At 31.1% G+C, this 17775-nt stretch overlaps 1 protein-coding gene across 1 annotated transcript; it reads right to left on the bottom strand.

Annotated features, from left to right (window-relative positions):
• Nucleotides 1-1601: 1601 nt before the first annotated feature.
• On the bottom strand, nucleotides 1602-15823 carry LOC131849137 (transmembrane channel-like protein). Its single transcript, XM_059199131.1, has 12 exons — nucleotides 15739-15823; nucleotides 12750-12921; nucleotides 12139-12283; nucleotides 11425-11529; nucleotides 10175-10363; nucleotides 8268-8500; nucleotides 7476-7667; nucleotides 6457-6705; nucleotides 3818-5114; nucleotides 3143-3739; nucleotides 2525-2744; nucleotides 1602-2341 (listed from the first exon to the last, which is right to left on the bottom strand). Exons 1-12 carry the CDS (start codon nucleotides 15821-15823, stop codon nucleotides 1602-1604), a joined length of 4224 nt encoding a protein of 1407 aa, XP_059055114.1.
• Between the last annotated feature and the right edge of the window lie 1952 nt (nucleotides 15824-17775).

Raw genomic sequence — 17775 nt, 5'->3', positions numbered from 1 at the left:
CATGTATCATCTAGTACAAAAACTTGGAAGCCATATTTCTTCATTCGTAATTTTTCAACTAAAGAATATCCAGAAAATCGTGATAGATATAATAATTATAGTAGAAAGATAAATAATTTCCTTAATCATTACTTTCCTAATAGAACAACAGCTGTACCAAAGAACAGCTTGTTGTTATACATGCCCACGACTACTACATTAAAATTTGGAAATGAAATTAATGTTGCAAAACCACTACAAGAATGGGATATATGGACAAAGAAATTTAACAAAATAATTATAGTACATAAGAACATAGTTTCAAATTACACCGCTGTTAAAAAAATGAGAAAACCTTTTCCTATAATCATGAAAAGTGCAATTTCTGCAAGATGTTACAACTGTGGCCTAGAAGAAACCGGGTTAAGTACTCCTCATTGCTACGATGTGTTTGATGCAGTCAATCAACATGCTCGTTCAAACTGGAGGCGATATAAAATGAAATGCGAAGGTGCGAATTACACGGGGGGATGTTTTAAAAGGTTTCTTGATGTTGGCGTAACATACAATGAAAGAGGATGCAGAGCAAATCCACCAATAAAAGGCAAGAGTTTCGCTTCACATAGGTTCATAAAATTGGAGTTATTACTGCATAACGTTAATGATGGCTGTATACACAGTCCCCATGCTTCGGTAACACCTTTTAATCGAGCAATTTCTCTATATGCCAGATATTATGTTTGTGTGTGTGATGGACGTTACTGTAATATTAGTTCTCACAGACGGTCTACATCGTTGGGAACAGCTCTATCGATTTATTTATTTTTTTATAATAATGGAATAATTACATGACGTTTTTATGTATATTTATACAACTGCATTATTTTATTTCATATATTTGTCATATTATTGTGTGGTGCTACATCTGTAATATAATTCTTGTGTTGAGGTATTTGTTACCGAACTCCTCCAAAATGGTTATATCGATTTTTATGTTTTTTTGTGTGTTGTGCATATCGGGTAAGTCTGAGAATCGGCCAGCACCTATTTTTCATACCACTTAATGATAAGGATGACCCATCCGTAAATATTTTATTTTAGACAATATTTTTAAATTTTGTGTCTGCTTCTGCTCTGCTTTGAAAAATACACACAACCCTAGAATTTTACCTTCTTACCTTCTTCCATCAACCCGTATTTTTAATAGCGATATTAATTTATACGACAAAATCTTTGCTGGGTCTAGTGATCTAGTCAGCTATATAATTATTATTATTATGTTTTGAGGTAGAAAAATCGTACTAAAATAGTCGCAAATTAATGTTGCATTTTTATATACTAATACCACTATGTACTTATTTATATCCATTTATGATCTGTATTATTATTTTCACTTATGTTATTATTGGCTTTTTGCTAATATAGTAAGGTATAAATAAATGAATAAATATATCGAATTGATTTCATTCAAGTAAAGAAAGAGTTATAGTCGATCTCAACATAGTGAACCTAGATTTGATACAAGTTAGCTAATTAGGAATAGATTCAGGCTAAAGTTAAATGCTAAGGGAATAATATCATTTAACAAATGGACAATAGTTTATTTAAATTATTAACTATGATTATAATGAGTACTGATATTTGTGTCCGTCATCGGATTTCTTCTCTTTTGGCGTTTTTTGTTGTTCATTAATACTATCCACACTGCTCTGTCTACGTAAAGATTTTAAATCTGAACTTCTTTTGTTGATTTTCTGCATGCAATCTTCTATATTTCCATCATAATCTTGATCATCTTCTTTCTTATTATTTTTTTCATTTCGTGATTGCAATACTTCTTCATCACTCTCCGTTGTACTTATAGTTATTACGGGAATCACAGATCCAATAGAATCAGACTGTCTTGACTGGTTACTAGTTTCTGAAGTTTGTTTCTTATTTAATCTTCTATCAACATTTGATATTACTTCAGGTATTTCCGTAGAATCTGTTTTTGACTTTACAGTTTCACCCTTCATACGATCTAGTTTCTGTTTTTCTAAAATTGCTTTCTTTTCAGTGCGGTCATCAGCTTTTTCTAACTTTACCTTTAGGGTTTTTTCCTCTATTTGAAAATTTGAAGTTTCATTTGTTTTCATTTGTGCTTTAAATTCAACAGTACTCCTCTTCTTAATATGTGTATTTTTAAAAATAATGTCTTTTATTTTTAGTACTTCTTTCGGTAATGCTTCGTGAAAGTCAGAATCAGTTTCTTCATCTACGTTATTCGAAGATGGGCTAACACCATCATGCGTGTCTGATACAGTTTCTATATCAGGTTTTTTATCCACAGCCATACCAACTATTTTTGCAAATATACTGCCTAAAATAAAAGAAAACGCAATATATGTAAATAATTATAACTAAATTTTATTTAATATTTTATTAATGAAAAAATCTACTTAATAATAATTATTGTAAAATAAATTCTAAAAGTTACGAAATATATAGATCCATATATATACATATAATAATCGGTATTTGTAACAAAAAATTGTATAAGCACCTTTTTTCTTAACTATTTTTCCTGGTTCTGAGGTTTCATCTACGGTTATGGTTTTACGATCATCGGAGTCAATAGATTTACTGAGAGGTAGGGACGGTAAGGCTTTTTTCCATCTGGAAAATGGTGTATTATCCATAGCTGACGAACCAACTCTCCTTCTAGTGTCAGCCAACTGGAACATTTTTCTTCTTTCCTCAGTTCTTTCTCGGCGTAATTGAATCTAAAATTTTAATAAATTGGTGTATACACAAATTTATATTTACATAGTAATCTCATATATTGCATATATTAAACATATTTTTATTATCATACTTATTCTAAAAGGATATGCAATATTTTTTAACCTTTGTTTAAACCTACATACAACTGTAATGCGTGTTTAACAGAAGAAATATTTGAAATATTCAATCATTCCAATTTAAAAAATATGTTCATAGCTTCTATCTAATCATTATTATTATTACATAGTATAAAACAAAGTCGCTGTCGCTGTCTGTCCGTCCCTATGTATTCTTAAATCTTTAATATATTAATACTTACAACCGTGCGAAGCCGGGGCGAGTAGCTAGTGCAGTATAAATTATAGAAAAGATATAGAGTATTACTAAATTCACTAACCTTTAAGTCATTATTTGCTTCTCTGAGTGAATTCGTTAAAGATGTTAAGTAATAAATAATTAGAATTAGCAAAACCAATAAAGGAATTACTATTGCCGGTGAAGCGATATATTCTAAAGCAAAATTGAGAGATTTTGGAAGTATTTTGTAAATATTATTTGTCAATATATAATATATCTTCTCATACTCAGAGAAAGGTCCACAATGCCAGGAGGGTTTCACCCATACTATAGTGTAACCTACAGGTAACACGCATAGGAATAACATTGTGAGTAATAATGCTAAATAAAAGTTGTTACTTTTTGATACCCTAAAAACTACTTCGTGGGGAACATTGCAGGTCATAACTGCCCAAGATCTGAGATACATCATAATCATTAGTTTAGCAACATTTAAAACAACCAAGCCAGGTGAGAAAAACATCCCCATCCAAACCATTCCTTGATTGTTAATTAAATGTAAAATATTTTCAGCTATTTTAAAATCTCCGTATTCTGGGAATTTTTTCTCCAAATCCCAGCACCAACAACGATTCATGAATCTGACAAAAAGAGCGCGAAAAAAATCCATAAACAGAGTCCCTAATAACACAAAGACCTGAAAAAACAAAACAAGGTTAGTATTCTTAATAAAATTTTCAACTTTATTGATTTCTAGCATTTCTATTCTTCTTACCAAATCCATCATTGTCAGTTTTACTAATTCCTGTCCAAACATTGTTTCCCAACATAATTTTAACAGTTTTTTCTTAGTCGTTACTGTTAAATTATACATTTTTCTGTTTTTTTCGTCAAGATATACAATATCCACCGTAGTTTCATTAGTTTTATTACTGTTTAAAGGAACTTCTAACTTTTCACAAATTGTCTTAAAGCACTTTCTTTCCACAATTATACATTTGGATATAATAAATATTTGTGTTATATTATGTCCACCACAATTTGACGTACAATTAAAAAATTCTGGGCAAATTATAGGCATATCTACAAAAGTAGCAGTCGAAACAACATCTGAACTGTAAGTTGTATTATCAAAAAATGTAGCATCTGTGAATGAAATAGTAGATTCTGACCAATTGAAAGTAGTCGTTGAATCATAGCTAGTAGATTTTTCATCGGCCGTTGGATTTATAGTCGAATATTCATTATTATTAATATTTAGAAAGCTACTGTCTTCTTCATAATATGTGCTTGTATATGATTCAGTTGCATCAGTGTCTGACGAATAATCAGTAAACTCCGTTGTTGCGGACATATTATAACTATGTGAAATGTTTTGGTCTAGATTTAAATCACTAACTGAGGTTTCGGTATTTATTGATACTCCCTCAATAAAACTATTACTATTATTCTCACTTAAAGTAAAATTATTTATGTAATCATGGATAGTCGACGTATCAATAGTAGATAAAGTATCATTATAGTTATAATCATAATCATATATGAATGAGGTAGGATCATTTAAATCATCTTCGGAATTACTCAGACCACTAATATTTCTTAACCTTTCTAGTTCTTTCATTATAATATTAATCATTGTAGTTTCTACTACTTCGTTATCTCTTTCATTTTCAATTAAATTCTCTGCAGATGGGTATATAGTTACATTTTTACTAGTTATTATTTGATTAACTTCACTTGAATGGTTTCCAGTAATATTTTTATAAGTGGGTTTGATTGAAATTGGAGTATTAGAAGGAGTATGAGAAAGAGTTGATTTAATATTATTTGTGTTTGTTAAATCTATGGTATGAATGATATTACAGGGTTCACAAGAGACTCTTTCTTCGTGGCAGGCCGTGGGTATATTAATAACCATAGATTCACTAATATCTAGCGTATTATTAGATATAAGAGTTGCATTTACTTTCAGAATTGGTTTTAATAAATCTAACTCATTACTCATACCTTCAATCTTGCTGAATAGTGCAAATATTAAAGAATATAAATTGAGCAAATTTAACAACATAATCCTGAAACAAGGAAATAAATACGATTAACTTGAATTCAAATTGTTTTAAGAAAAAATGGTATAATAATAATAATATTAATTTCTTAAATTTTGATACCTTTCATTATGCGAATATGACAGCTGAAAACAATAAACCCGACGCAATATAAACTGTTTCAATCGATTAGCACATTATCGCAAATAACACGGATCCTTTAAATAGCACAAACAAAATATAATCTTACGCTTACATTGATTTTACCTAATAATAACTGGTCTAAAAGCGTATGGGAGATTTGCTCGATAAAGGATTCCGTAATTTGCATATTAAAATTTTGTCGTTGGTATCGGATTAAGTTGTATTGTTTATATGTTTATATGTATGGATCTTAGGAGACTACTTATAAAAGTAGATAAAAATTGCCTGTGCTGTTCGGTTATTCTCCTCTTTATAGAAAAGATAAGGAATAAATAAGGACGGTATCTAATAAAAAGTAGTAGATAGAATGGCATTTTTTTCTTATTGTACACAGCTATTAGAATACTTATACCTATCCATTGAAAGTCATGGAACATTTTGGATTACATTAAAACCTTTCCTATATGTGTGTTATAATAGGTCAGTCGGACCACCATTACTTAGAGAAAATGATATAAGAGTGATATAAGTAAAATATATAAGTATTGTTATGAATCCTAAATAATAGATCCGTAATTACGTGTTCTGTTACATCAATTCGCATACGGAACCATAAAATGAGTCATACTTTATTTGCACTTGTATAATATTACGTCAGACTGTATACATGTATATCGTATAAAATTCTTAGAAACATTCATACTCATATAGTCGTATAATTACATTAGAATTTAATCTAAAAATTTATAATGGTATTCATTGACAGATCCAAATTGTTGTCCTAAGTATGTCTATTTAGTTTAAGTAGGTGTATGTATTATGATACTGTATAAAGAAAAACTATTTTTTAGTTGAAAAGGGGCGATTGATTCAGTAGAAGACTGCTGTGAAGTTTTATCGTTGTTGTTAACTCAATTATGTTTTGTACAGAGTTTCACGTTGTACAAAATCGTTTGCGCGGGTTTCTCTAATTCAACTATTGCCGCAAACCAGTTTGCTTTGTAAACTATGTAAGTTTCCGTTTTAAAGAGTAGGTGTACAATGGTGGTGATATGAATGTAGCTGTGGTATGTATGTGGACCGTAGTACATAGGCAGAGCAACCCATGAGACAGGGACCTGTGATCACGGGACGTCCGTGGTACTATTGAATTCTCTAAAAGATGGATGCTATTTCATATTCGGAGGCCACTGTCTGATAAATAGTTCAAAATCATTAGAAAAACCTTGCAAGCTGCAGTCTCAACTGCTTCCTGGGATGATAGTGCTCCAAAAAACCCAAAAGTTCGAAGAATACAGGAAATGTTATTGATATTAGGGTAACCACGATGGTCGTTTCATTTTCTCTCCACCAACTCCGGGACTTCGGGTTATCGTCAGATCTCGAAACAACGGTTACAACTGCATATGCCGACACTGCTAGCAGTATGACTACACATATGTTTACTAACGCTCGTAGTGATATGATGCGCCAACTGGAAGGGAATCCGAATAAAAAAATGTTTAAACATGTCCCGTGTGTTTCAACCTGACCAGATTGAACAATATGTATAATAAATGCTTTATGTAATAAAAGTCATTTAATTTAGATTTCTATCGTTGCAGAAATACGACGAATCATATTTGATCAAATTCTGTATTACTTTGAGGAAGTCCATTTCACTATTCAATGGATCTATATTACTTTGATTAATTCCGTTACAATTAATTGTACTGAAATATGAATATGACGAACTAGTCACGAAATTCCTGGCTACTTATCTATAGGTAGGTACTTTATCCTTTAATGAATGGCAAACAATCAAACGGCGCAACAGATGGTAAGTATACACAGGGCATCGGCACGGATACGGCTGTTCGTGGATATAGATCCGTGAACAGTACAGACATTATGTCATCGCGTGAAATTGTAACATGAAAGAAGTGGATCTTGTAAAAGGACTTTTTACGGGGGTACGTGGTTGTAGGTACCTATATGGACCTATTTCACCAGCTAAAACGCTGCTTTGTAAGCTGTATTTCAGTGAAAGGGTAAGATAAAGCAGTACTCTAACGATAATAGATATGACATCTGAATCCTCCGTAATAGCACCGATACCCCATGATAATGTGATGTCCTTAGAGTTGTTTATGTATACAGGCGACGTTTATCACTTACCATCTGGTCAGCCGTCAACTTATTTGCTATTACAATTACATAAAATATCTTAATTAATTAGTATTAATAATTATACTGATGAATTACTTCCGTAAATCCTTCTTCTTCTCAGCTTCTTCAAGAAGTGCTTCTTTAAAGCCCAATATGACTGAAGCAATTCTGTTGTGTGCAGTCTCCGTATTCCCAATCATAAAATCCCACCCGGTGAATAGTTTCCATGAAAATATACACTCGTCTTCCTTTTCTGACAGTTTAGACATTCGTGAATTCTCCGCCATCCTGAAAATGTACAAGCGTTGAGTTTAAAATGTTATAATCTACACACAATATAAGAGTACAACCAATTTTAATGTTCATCGTATTGCACATAGAATATGCACTTCATCTATGTTTATGCATTTTAAGAAGTATCTACAAATCTAAAGTGAGCATCCTATATATCTCATACTCATTTTTTATAAAATAGGGAAATATGTATATTTTTTTTGATGGAGTGGCATTTGTCTTTTAATCTAGCCATTACCTACTTTCTTCTTTTAATATAAATAAAAGCATCAAATATATAATAAAAGTTTTTAACTTTTATTATATATTATTTAAAAATGTTGTGGCAGCACTTCTTACGCATGTACATTTATAGACCTTCTAACACAATTTAGCATATGTTGATAAATTACGTATAGTACAGTAATTTTTATAATTTCTATTATTAGCTACGCATTAGTACTTAAAAGTACTTTAAAAAAAACCTGTGTCCAGTTAATATCAAAGAATCCATCTGTATTACTACAAAGATGGCAATTAAATGAAATGATATACGCCTTTAACCGTTACAACATAAAAAGGATATGTTCCCCATAAAGTTAAATTTAAACTCACTTCCTCAATATAGCGACGAAGCTATAAATATACACCCCCAATCCTGTTAAGAAATAAGCTAACGGCATCCAGTACTGAGGCCTTTCGATGTTGCTGTAATACCCATAGAATATTGGGGAACACTTCAGGACTCCTTCAAATTCCCAGAGTGTGAGCAGGTTGGTGGCGTTGCGACGTTCTTCTTCCATAATTATCTTTCTTGAGCCGTCTTGTTGAGGGTCAGCTGTTAAGTACTGCAAGCATTTTTAATGTTACATCCTGAGACTATCAATAAATTATGGCACACCAATTCCATTATTTTTTACTCTGTAATTGACATTTTAATAGTTAAATATAAATAAATATATTATGTTATCTAAATTAAAATTATGTTTGTTATATTGTATAAATGTCATAAAATCTAGTACCCCCTAGCAGGATGGAAAAGGTCCTATGTTCTAGTATTACGAAGTTTGTGACTTACAAGTTATACAAGTTACAAGTTATAAAATCACACTTTGTGAATCCCCCCTACCCCGCACTTCTCTTAACGTGTGATGTAATTTATAATACAATACTGCTAAGTATGCTAACATACAGTATGCTATATATAGCATGTGTCACCATATGTATATTCTTTAATGTGCATCGTATTATTCAATCGCTCACGTATATTTAAACTTTGAATCTTTAGCAACTAATAGATGTCTATAAATAAAAAGGAATTTAAGTATTTACCAAGCTTTCATCTCTGTCAGCGGCCAAGTAGATTGCTTTGTAAGATGTTTTTAGGTTGAACGGTACGAGGTATTATTACATCTTACTTCTTCACTTATAATGACGATGTCTCCTATTGACGATGATCTTATTTATGTATATAATCGATGGCTACTACTTATAAGAAGCCGTCAACTTGTTTGCCATTATTTCCAGTTAAATAAAAAAAGTGATTTGTATAAAAGAGAAAAGATTTCCATTGTTTAGTATTCCATATTACGACTCTTAAAATAAATAATCGATTTTAAATATTATTACACCTAAACCCTATTAAAAAATCCATACATCATCTCAACACGTGTGAAGCCGAGGCACTTCGCTAGTATATAATATAAAACGGTTACACCTACACTAATACAATTAATCATTTCTATACAAAATACAGATGTTTGCATTAGATCGAAGCCGTGACCTTCGGAATTTAATCTGATATACCGTTTTATATTATTAGTTTAAAATTGTAGAACATACATTTATTCATTTTATATATTATGTATGTTAATGAATATTTTTTAAAGTGCTTGTTTATGAACAAGTTAGACAACCCTGTGAACGTATATTACAATTATTATATCACGCTAACTGTCCGACAGACGTTGCACTATCTTTTAATGAATGGCGCGAACTGTCACAAAAAGCACAAAGTTGAAATAGTCGTTAAATTTTCTGAAATTTTCCGATTTCCTGCTTTATTTTCTTAGTTTCTCGTTCCGTGAGATTCTAGATTTATATATTTTATTATTTTAGTGGTCCCCCAATGATCGAAATTCGTCCATAATGAACTGAAATTATAAGTTGAAACATTATTAAACATCTATTACACAAGACTATACTTACTTGCCTGTATATGTCAATACAACGTATGTAATATAATATTTTTTTATTGATTTAATGTATTAGGATTTTGCATTCCTTCTTATATAATATAAACTATGTGTGCGTGAAATTTCATACTCCGTTTGGGCAATTTTCGTACAATGTGGTACAAAGTTTTTATTAGATTTATTTACTTAGTGGCCTATATTATAAATACCACTAACTAACTAATGACTAACGCATATATGAAATAATAATAGAATAATGATTAGTTTATGTGAAATTTATGCATTATATGCGGTTTAATAACTAATTATATAGGTAGGTATCAGTACCTCAGGAATTATAACAAACACCAGCAGTATGAAACCGATGACCAAGTTGACCCAGAACAGCCATCGAAGGAATGTGAAGTAGGATGCGACGACTGAACCAAAGTGGGATTCAATTTCCTTGATACGCAGCTCCCAGGGAATAAGAAGGTTTGACGTGTTGGCAGCTTCACGTTTTAGTTGTTGCCATTTCTACAGAAAATGAAATACAATTGTGTTAAAGCATCGTATCCTAGTATGTTACTACCTCGATTTACACCCAAGACGTGAGTTCAAATCTCGACATCTAAAATCCGAAAAATGCTTTATGAGTAAATTTATATTGACGAGTGTTCAATGAAGCGAATAAAAAAAAATCCAAGAGACGGCGGTATAGCCCTGTCCTGACCGAAATGTACCCTGTGAAGTGGATATCCAGTATTGCGTTCATCACCATATCGAAAGTTTTTTTAATGGGTCACCCGACTGCGCTAATGGTTTACGCTGGCGGGGATGATAAGATGAAGATGAGGTTAGGTCAGTTAGCACATCGTGACGAATTTACTAGGAGTTTATCAAGATTATTTCTAGGGGGAACCGCGTGGAGATCAACCTGACATTGCTAGCAATGAGGTCAACAGCTCACATTACTACAACCCCCTTCCCCGCAACATCGACACTTATCAATACTGGACCATCTTGGATAAAGTTATGGTATGTGTAATACGATAGTAGTTTATTAGGAACATAAGGTACTTATCAAGAAAAATCACGTGCTAGGTAGTCTTAATGAAGCCAACTTTGAACGTAATTAGGTACTGAAAGAATGACACAACCAAAGACTACGTAGAGAACGTTCCGTAACAAGCTAATGATTTTAACAAGACGGACTCGAGTTTCGTTTGAAGGATTTTCTGTCTGCTACTTAATATTTTCTCAGAAATAGCAATACATGAGGGTTGTCACTGGCAAGACGACGTAATGACCGTTAATGTAGGTGATAGTTGATACTTTTTGTTAGTTTACTTGGAAATCTGTTATGTTCTATTTTGTTAATTGATCATTTTAACAGTTTCGTATAACTATGACTAAATCTAGAATAGAATATATCTCCATACTTACAATGTTTAATTAAAAATTTAAACAAGGTTTAATTTTAAAAAATTGGCGATATAACACCATTTTCTTTATCTCTGAATCCCAAGTTTTCTATACAGTGTTGTAGAGTTTTACACATTTTTTTATAGATACTTTAAATAAACAAAATGGCTTACTGTCGCCAACAATATATTGAATCGTGCATAGATATCCCTGGTGCTTTTTGATTGTGCCAGTCGTTCCTGCAGCTGACCTTCATGCCTCTTGATGTAGGTTTTAGCCTATAATATAAATTGGTTAAATAAAATTGACAGCATAGAATCAAGAAATTTTAATTCCATTGTCTTATTTATATAGGTCGACTGTTATAACCAGATCTTCTTCTAATATTCGCTAAAACTAAACGACAATTTCGTATAAAGTGCACCAATTTCTTGATTTTTACTCTTATTGTATAAGAAGTTGTAAACAAGAACGGAATATTTTTTTCAGTAGCGAAGAATTTTATAGGTGCCTAAATTAATATGACATAAATCTGAAAATTCAATCAATTAGTCGACAAAAATGAACAATCTAAATCGGAGTAGATTAGTAGTAGGGTCGTGGTAGCTACCCGATAATCCAAGAGGGAAATTTGTATGTTTTTTTCAATTCCATTAGTGATATCCATTCCAATCATAACAACCAAAGATAATTAAAAAATTCTTTACTAATTTAATTTGATTCTACTAATCAAACTGCAACTGCAAACCCTGAATGACTTATAGAAACTTTCGAATAAAAAATAGTCTTTAATATTTCTAACCGACCTTTTGCTTTCTGTGAAATACGAACGATCCAGTACGGAAAAAAAATATGGAAGACCACTAAGAATTGATTACAGTACTTACTTGATGAACAATTTTGAGCTTTCTCCTCATACCAAGGGGCTGCTGCTTCACGGAACCTAGCACCTCTTTGTGCAGGTGAATGTTCTGGAAGATTTGCTCTTGAGTCACCACGGCTGATTGTCCATCCTCCATAGATATAGCTGTGCTGTATGCATATAGGAATAGATATAATTTGAATTGAGATGTATGAATTACATACATTTCAATTTAAATCATATCTATAATAAATTCGTAAACGAGACCTGTACATTGACCATATTTTCAATACAAAATTAAGTAAACTACATATGATTATATTGCCGTGGCTAATATATATTTTTTTTTATATTTGGTCTCTTTGTCTGATATGCAATATCACTAATATTGATTTAATATCTAATGCTAACTTTGTCAAGAAAAAAGTTGAAAGATTCCTACAGTAATGCAGAAAGGAAAATGTAAGTTGCGGTACAAGTTTTTCGACATACATATACATGCACGTCTCCCATTAGGATAGACAGACACAATAAAATGCCTAATGCTTATGCGTCCCCTTATTAATGATCATATTGATACTAATGTTTACAACACTGTGGTGTATAAACGTAATATTTTTTGGAGAATATACTTACTCTCCAGAGCTGGTAGTAAAGACAGAGGAACGTCTTCTGGAACGACTTTCGTCAGTTAAGAACGGCGAGGATGGACGCCTCACTCGCCCCTTCCGTGATCGGCGCACGCTCGCCCTTCGTTGCCGCAGAACAGCACTAAGACTGGCTGAATAGTCCTCGTCTTCAGAACCGTCTGGGGATATACAATTATAATATAGAAACAAGCTTTTATCTATGACATTTTGTCTACGTGATACAGTTATTATCATAATTTAATATCTAAAATATAGTTTATTTAAAAATAATTCGAATCCGTCCAGCTGTTGTTGTTCCAGAAGAAGTTCGCTTTAATTGATAATTAGTACAATATATATATTCATAGAATTGAGATAGTAAATATATATTTTTATAAAATATAATATTATTTTAAGAATATTATATAATATTAGAATATTACATGGATAAATTATTGAATTCAGTTGAATGACATTTCAAATTTCGGCACGTATATCTACACATTCGCCACTCAAAGTATTTTTCAAATATTGTGATTTTAGATAGAAAATAGCAAACAATATTTATATACTATAATTCTTAGGAAAATAAGAGTATTTGCCATTGGAAATTTTAAAAAATAATCGAGGGTAACAAGTGTTATCTAAATCAATATTTAGAACCAACATGAGGTATGTACATTTGGTTCCAGATTATTTTATCCATTTTTAACTCAGTGTTGAGTCTATTGGAAACTTAAATTAATTGATATCTATATATAACTACCCATTAAAGATTAACAAGAAAACTGATTTCTACTAATAGAATTTTCTTATTACTGGAAAAATATTAAATTTCATATTGTAACGTCTACAGTAAATTAAATACCATAGAGTTAGTCTATGAATTACAAGGTACAATTTATTTACGGTTGCTATTATAGTTTCTCTAAATGTGTCTATGTGTATTTATATCACAGAGCATCAGCATGGAACGTTAATGGTTCCATGGCTGAGCACTCAACACTGAACAAAACGTAGGGGACAAAATTAAAAACCAATTTTATTTAATTCTTTTATATAATACAATTCGAATGACAAACACAATACCTTCACCTGATAGTAAGCGATAACCCTCATTTATATGTTATGCATTCTGTTCTGTAAATTCACTGCCGAATCTCTATAAACAGTCTGTATAAAGTAAACTAAAGGTTTGAGATATCCACACAGAAGGCTTTTTGTAAAGCCTACTTCAATAAATTAATGTTATACTAAGCACTGTATTGCAGCGGCCATTAATCTCTACCTTCTATATGATTGTATGATGTGGAATCATGTAAAATAATATTGAGCATAATAATTTTAGAAATTGTTATGCGCATTTTTATCTTATTCGCTACCTACTCAAAGTAGTTACCGAAAACGCATCAATTATTTTTTACTGCCGTCGGCAGTTTTTAAGTGGTTATTTTAGAACGACTGACAAAATAAGTTTGTATCTCACGCAAACTTTAATAGTGTCCTATAACCCATAATTATGATCGATTTAAATTAGTTAGAAGAAATGTTGTTAAATGATGAAATAATGTTGGAAAATATAAAAATAGATTTTTAGATAACAAGATATTACAGAGAAGAGATTTTCAAACTCTGAATATCGACCCCTTTGTGATTTGCAAAGTATAGGTATGTAATATCATAATCGTAGTTTTACCTTATAACTTGAAGTTCAACTATCTCATAGATAAGATTCTCAGACGGATCGTAGTAAAATATTTTTTATTGTAGTGAATGACGAAAATTAAGTAACTAACTAATGTTTTTTTTTGTCTAACAGAATTGAAAGTAAAAATGTTCAGAGTTGATGCTCATTAATATTTAATTTTCGTCTTAATATGAACTATTTTCTTAACACATAATTTAAAAATAGTAAACTATGTTTTGAATTTTTCAGATATTTTATGTTAAATAATGACAAACTAATCAGAGAGTACCAACTATTATGATTTGGCTTGTCTGCATCTTTATAGGTGTATATGTACAAGTAGGTAGCGCTAATTTTAATTCTGTGTAATTGCAAAGATACACATCTAATTAGTAAAAAACTAATCTTAATTAATTCATTAACTATAGCAAAATCGCTACATACAATGACAACAGTAGGACGGTAGAATAAACATGGAAAATACGAATACTAGTTAACTGTGAAAAAAATAATACGTAAGTAAATAAAAGTAAATAATATTTTAAGATAATTCGATTGGTTAAGAAAAGAGTTCGTTTGGCATTTATTGAAAAACAGTTATGCGGTAGATATTTTGAATTTAATCAGTTTATAAAACCACAGATAACATAATATTACATAATAAAACATAGATAAATAAACAAACCAGAATTACGAAATTATAAACAACGTTAATATTCGAGAAGTAAACTAAGTATAATCATCAATAAATAATTACTCTTCTTATAACAAAATGCTCGTAATAGCAAATAATAAGTATTTATACATGACTCATATGTGTCGAAAGCAGTTAATTTAGGAGTCATGATTATCAAAATTAGTTTTTATATGCATCACACAAAATTATACATTTAAATTATTAATAATGAAATTACGATAAGATAGCGGTTTGTATGATTTCGAATAAAATAATAAATAAACGCATTTTAGATTTCGCAAATTTCGCAAAGCAGAATGATTTTAATTTATAGACAGCAATGTGCATTGTGGAGACGCTTGACAGCAGAAATTTTAACGATATTACGAGAATACGTCCAGACACGACAAGGATACCGTGATAAATATATATATAATGAAAATTGTTTAGACAACGACTAAACTTATTTCATTATCTTATTGTTTTCTAATAATTTCTAGTACCTATGTTCTTGAGGAACAAAAAATTGCTCAATATGTTTGAAAAAACTTTAACTTCGCGCGTTTATGACTTCTCGCATTTAATATGTATATATATAGTAATAACTACAATTGTTAAAAGAATTGAACTTACCACCCGCGGAAGGTGAAAACTTGACTTCGTTGCTGATAGCAGTTTCAGAAGGCAGATGGCACAGGTTGACTCCCGATGATGCCATGCTCCCAGGGTCTGCCCACGTCACAGAAAGACGGTCCACTGAAGGCTGTGGAGAGGCGGGTGCTTGTTCACTGGAGCCCTATTAATACCAAAATTATTACTTATTAATAATGAATTATACTCATATCTATACATTATTACATTCATGTGTCTATTCTTGTAATTAATTACTTCATTCATACTTATCACGATTCTCAGCAGAATTTCATTCTTGATGATCCCTATGAAATTATTGATAAATTGTCATTTTCATCACTTTTAGGTGTTCTGAATTTAAATGGCCGATTACATTGATAAATTTACTGAAATCATAGTTAAACATCAAGATCAAGACGGAGTGTCTCACTTCAAACTATAGTATAAAAACTATTCGTAGATCATATGTGCAGAAATAAAATTACTGGAACCTTATTAATTTCCTTTTTTAAAACTATCTTCGTTATTAACTGTAGCTGATTTCTACAATGACTCCAAACTATAGAGGGGCCAGTGCAGATGACATTCGAAATCTTATGGAGCGGTTGAAGACCAATTCCAGACTGATGGTATGTATTTAAGAACTTAATCTGATCTAATTTATTTTATAACGAATTATTTGCTGCAATTTGAAATATAAATACAGCAAAAAATCACGTCTACGTAAGGTAAATCTACTCGCCGTTTTTCAAGACGTCTTATTGTAGGTAGTCAATAGGAGTCTTACTACCTACGCGAAAACATCTTTGAACTAATGATGCAACAAATATTCTAGTCTAGAGAAGGTATATCTGCTTGCTATTTTTTTTCCATAACGTTTTATTGTTGGTAGTCAACGTTTCCTCTCGATGTTATTTCTCTAAAATTGGAATCTAATGTAATTAGCGAGACAAGTCAACCGTCGGCGTCGTTTCATTTAGAGATTCTCTTCTACTGAATGAACGTACTAATTGGACTGCAATGTTAATTGGACTGTAATTTTTTTGTGACTTCGCCGTTTATGAATTAAAAAAAAAACAAAGAGGGGGTCGACGTTTATTTAAAGTGACTACTAGTTGTTGTTAGGTACTTATGATTTTGAATCATAAACATGTACAAACACAATTGACCGGACTTTTAATTAAGTTCTCAAATGTTATAGATTAATATTGAATTTCCATGCAATATTTGAGAGTAGTAGATGGAATCATAAAAATGCAAGATGATGCAACAATGCATCCATGCATAAGTTTGATTATTCACAATTGTAAGTATCCGAATAGAATTGCAAAAGTGTAGATTTTAAACTATTTCAAATTAGAATTGGTCCTTACAATTTTATAGTTTTCTGTGAGAACAAAGTTTTAATACTAAGATTTACAACTAAGTATGAGTAGGTAATGTTCTGTTATATATTCTTACAACGAAACAATAAAAAAAGTAACTTAATTAATAATGTACTATAAATTATCGTAAATTACTCTGCAACGAGTAGAAACTAATAATATAATAATGGTTGATTAGTTATTTGGCACCTCATTACTTAAATGGTATTTATATAATTTTTTGTCAGATTAGTAAGTAATTAACGGATTTTACGGCAAATGAATTCATTTTAATTATGATTTACCATATACAAATTGCAAACCGCGAACTCTATTCTTTTTAATCAGACAGGTTATTAATTTTAATTCCAATTCCATTACTTTAAAACAGTCGGGGACTGGCAATTATTTTCACACAGGTATTAAGTGAAATATTTTAATTACGATATTGCTTTTTTTTTATTTTAAAATAGCCAAGGCAACGTCAGATTTTAAATAAAGAATTATGTGAGTTTCGAAATAATGTAAAACCTGCCTTGTCTTCAGTTCCACAGATAATAAAATTACACTTTTTTTTGTTTTCGATCCGTGCCGTGTTGAGGCTTTTATGCCAATGGTCGGACTGGACTATCCTGCGGTGAAACTGAGTGGCCAAGGCTCATCGGCTACTGAG

The sequence above is a fragment of the Achroia grisella genome, unplaced genomic scaffold, assembly GCF_030625045.1.
Source record: "Achroia grisella isolate CSIRO2021 unplaced genomic scaffold, CSIRO_AGI_Agris_v1 utg640, whole genome shotgun sequence".
Lineage (NCBI taxonomy): Eukaryota > Metazoa > Arthropoda > Insecta > Lepidoptera > Pyralidae > Achroia > Achroia grisella.
The sequence above is the reverse complement of the archived record's forward strand: the minus strand, read 5'-3'. Positions and strand labels throughout refer to the sequence as shown.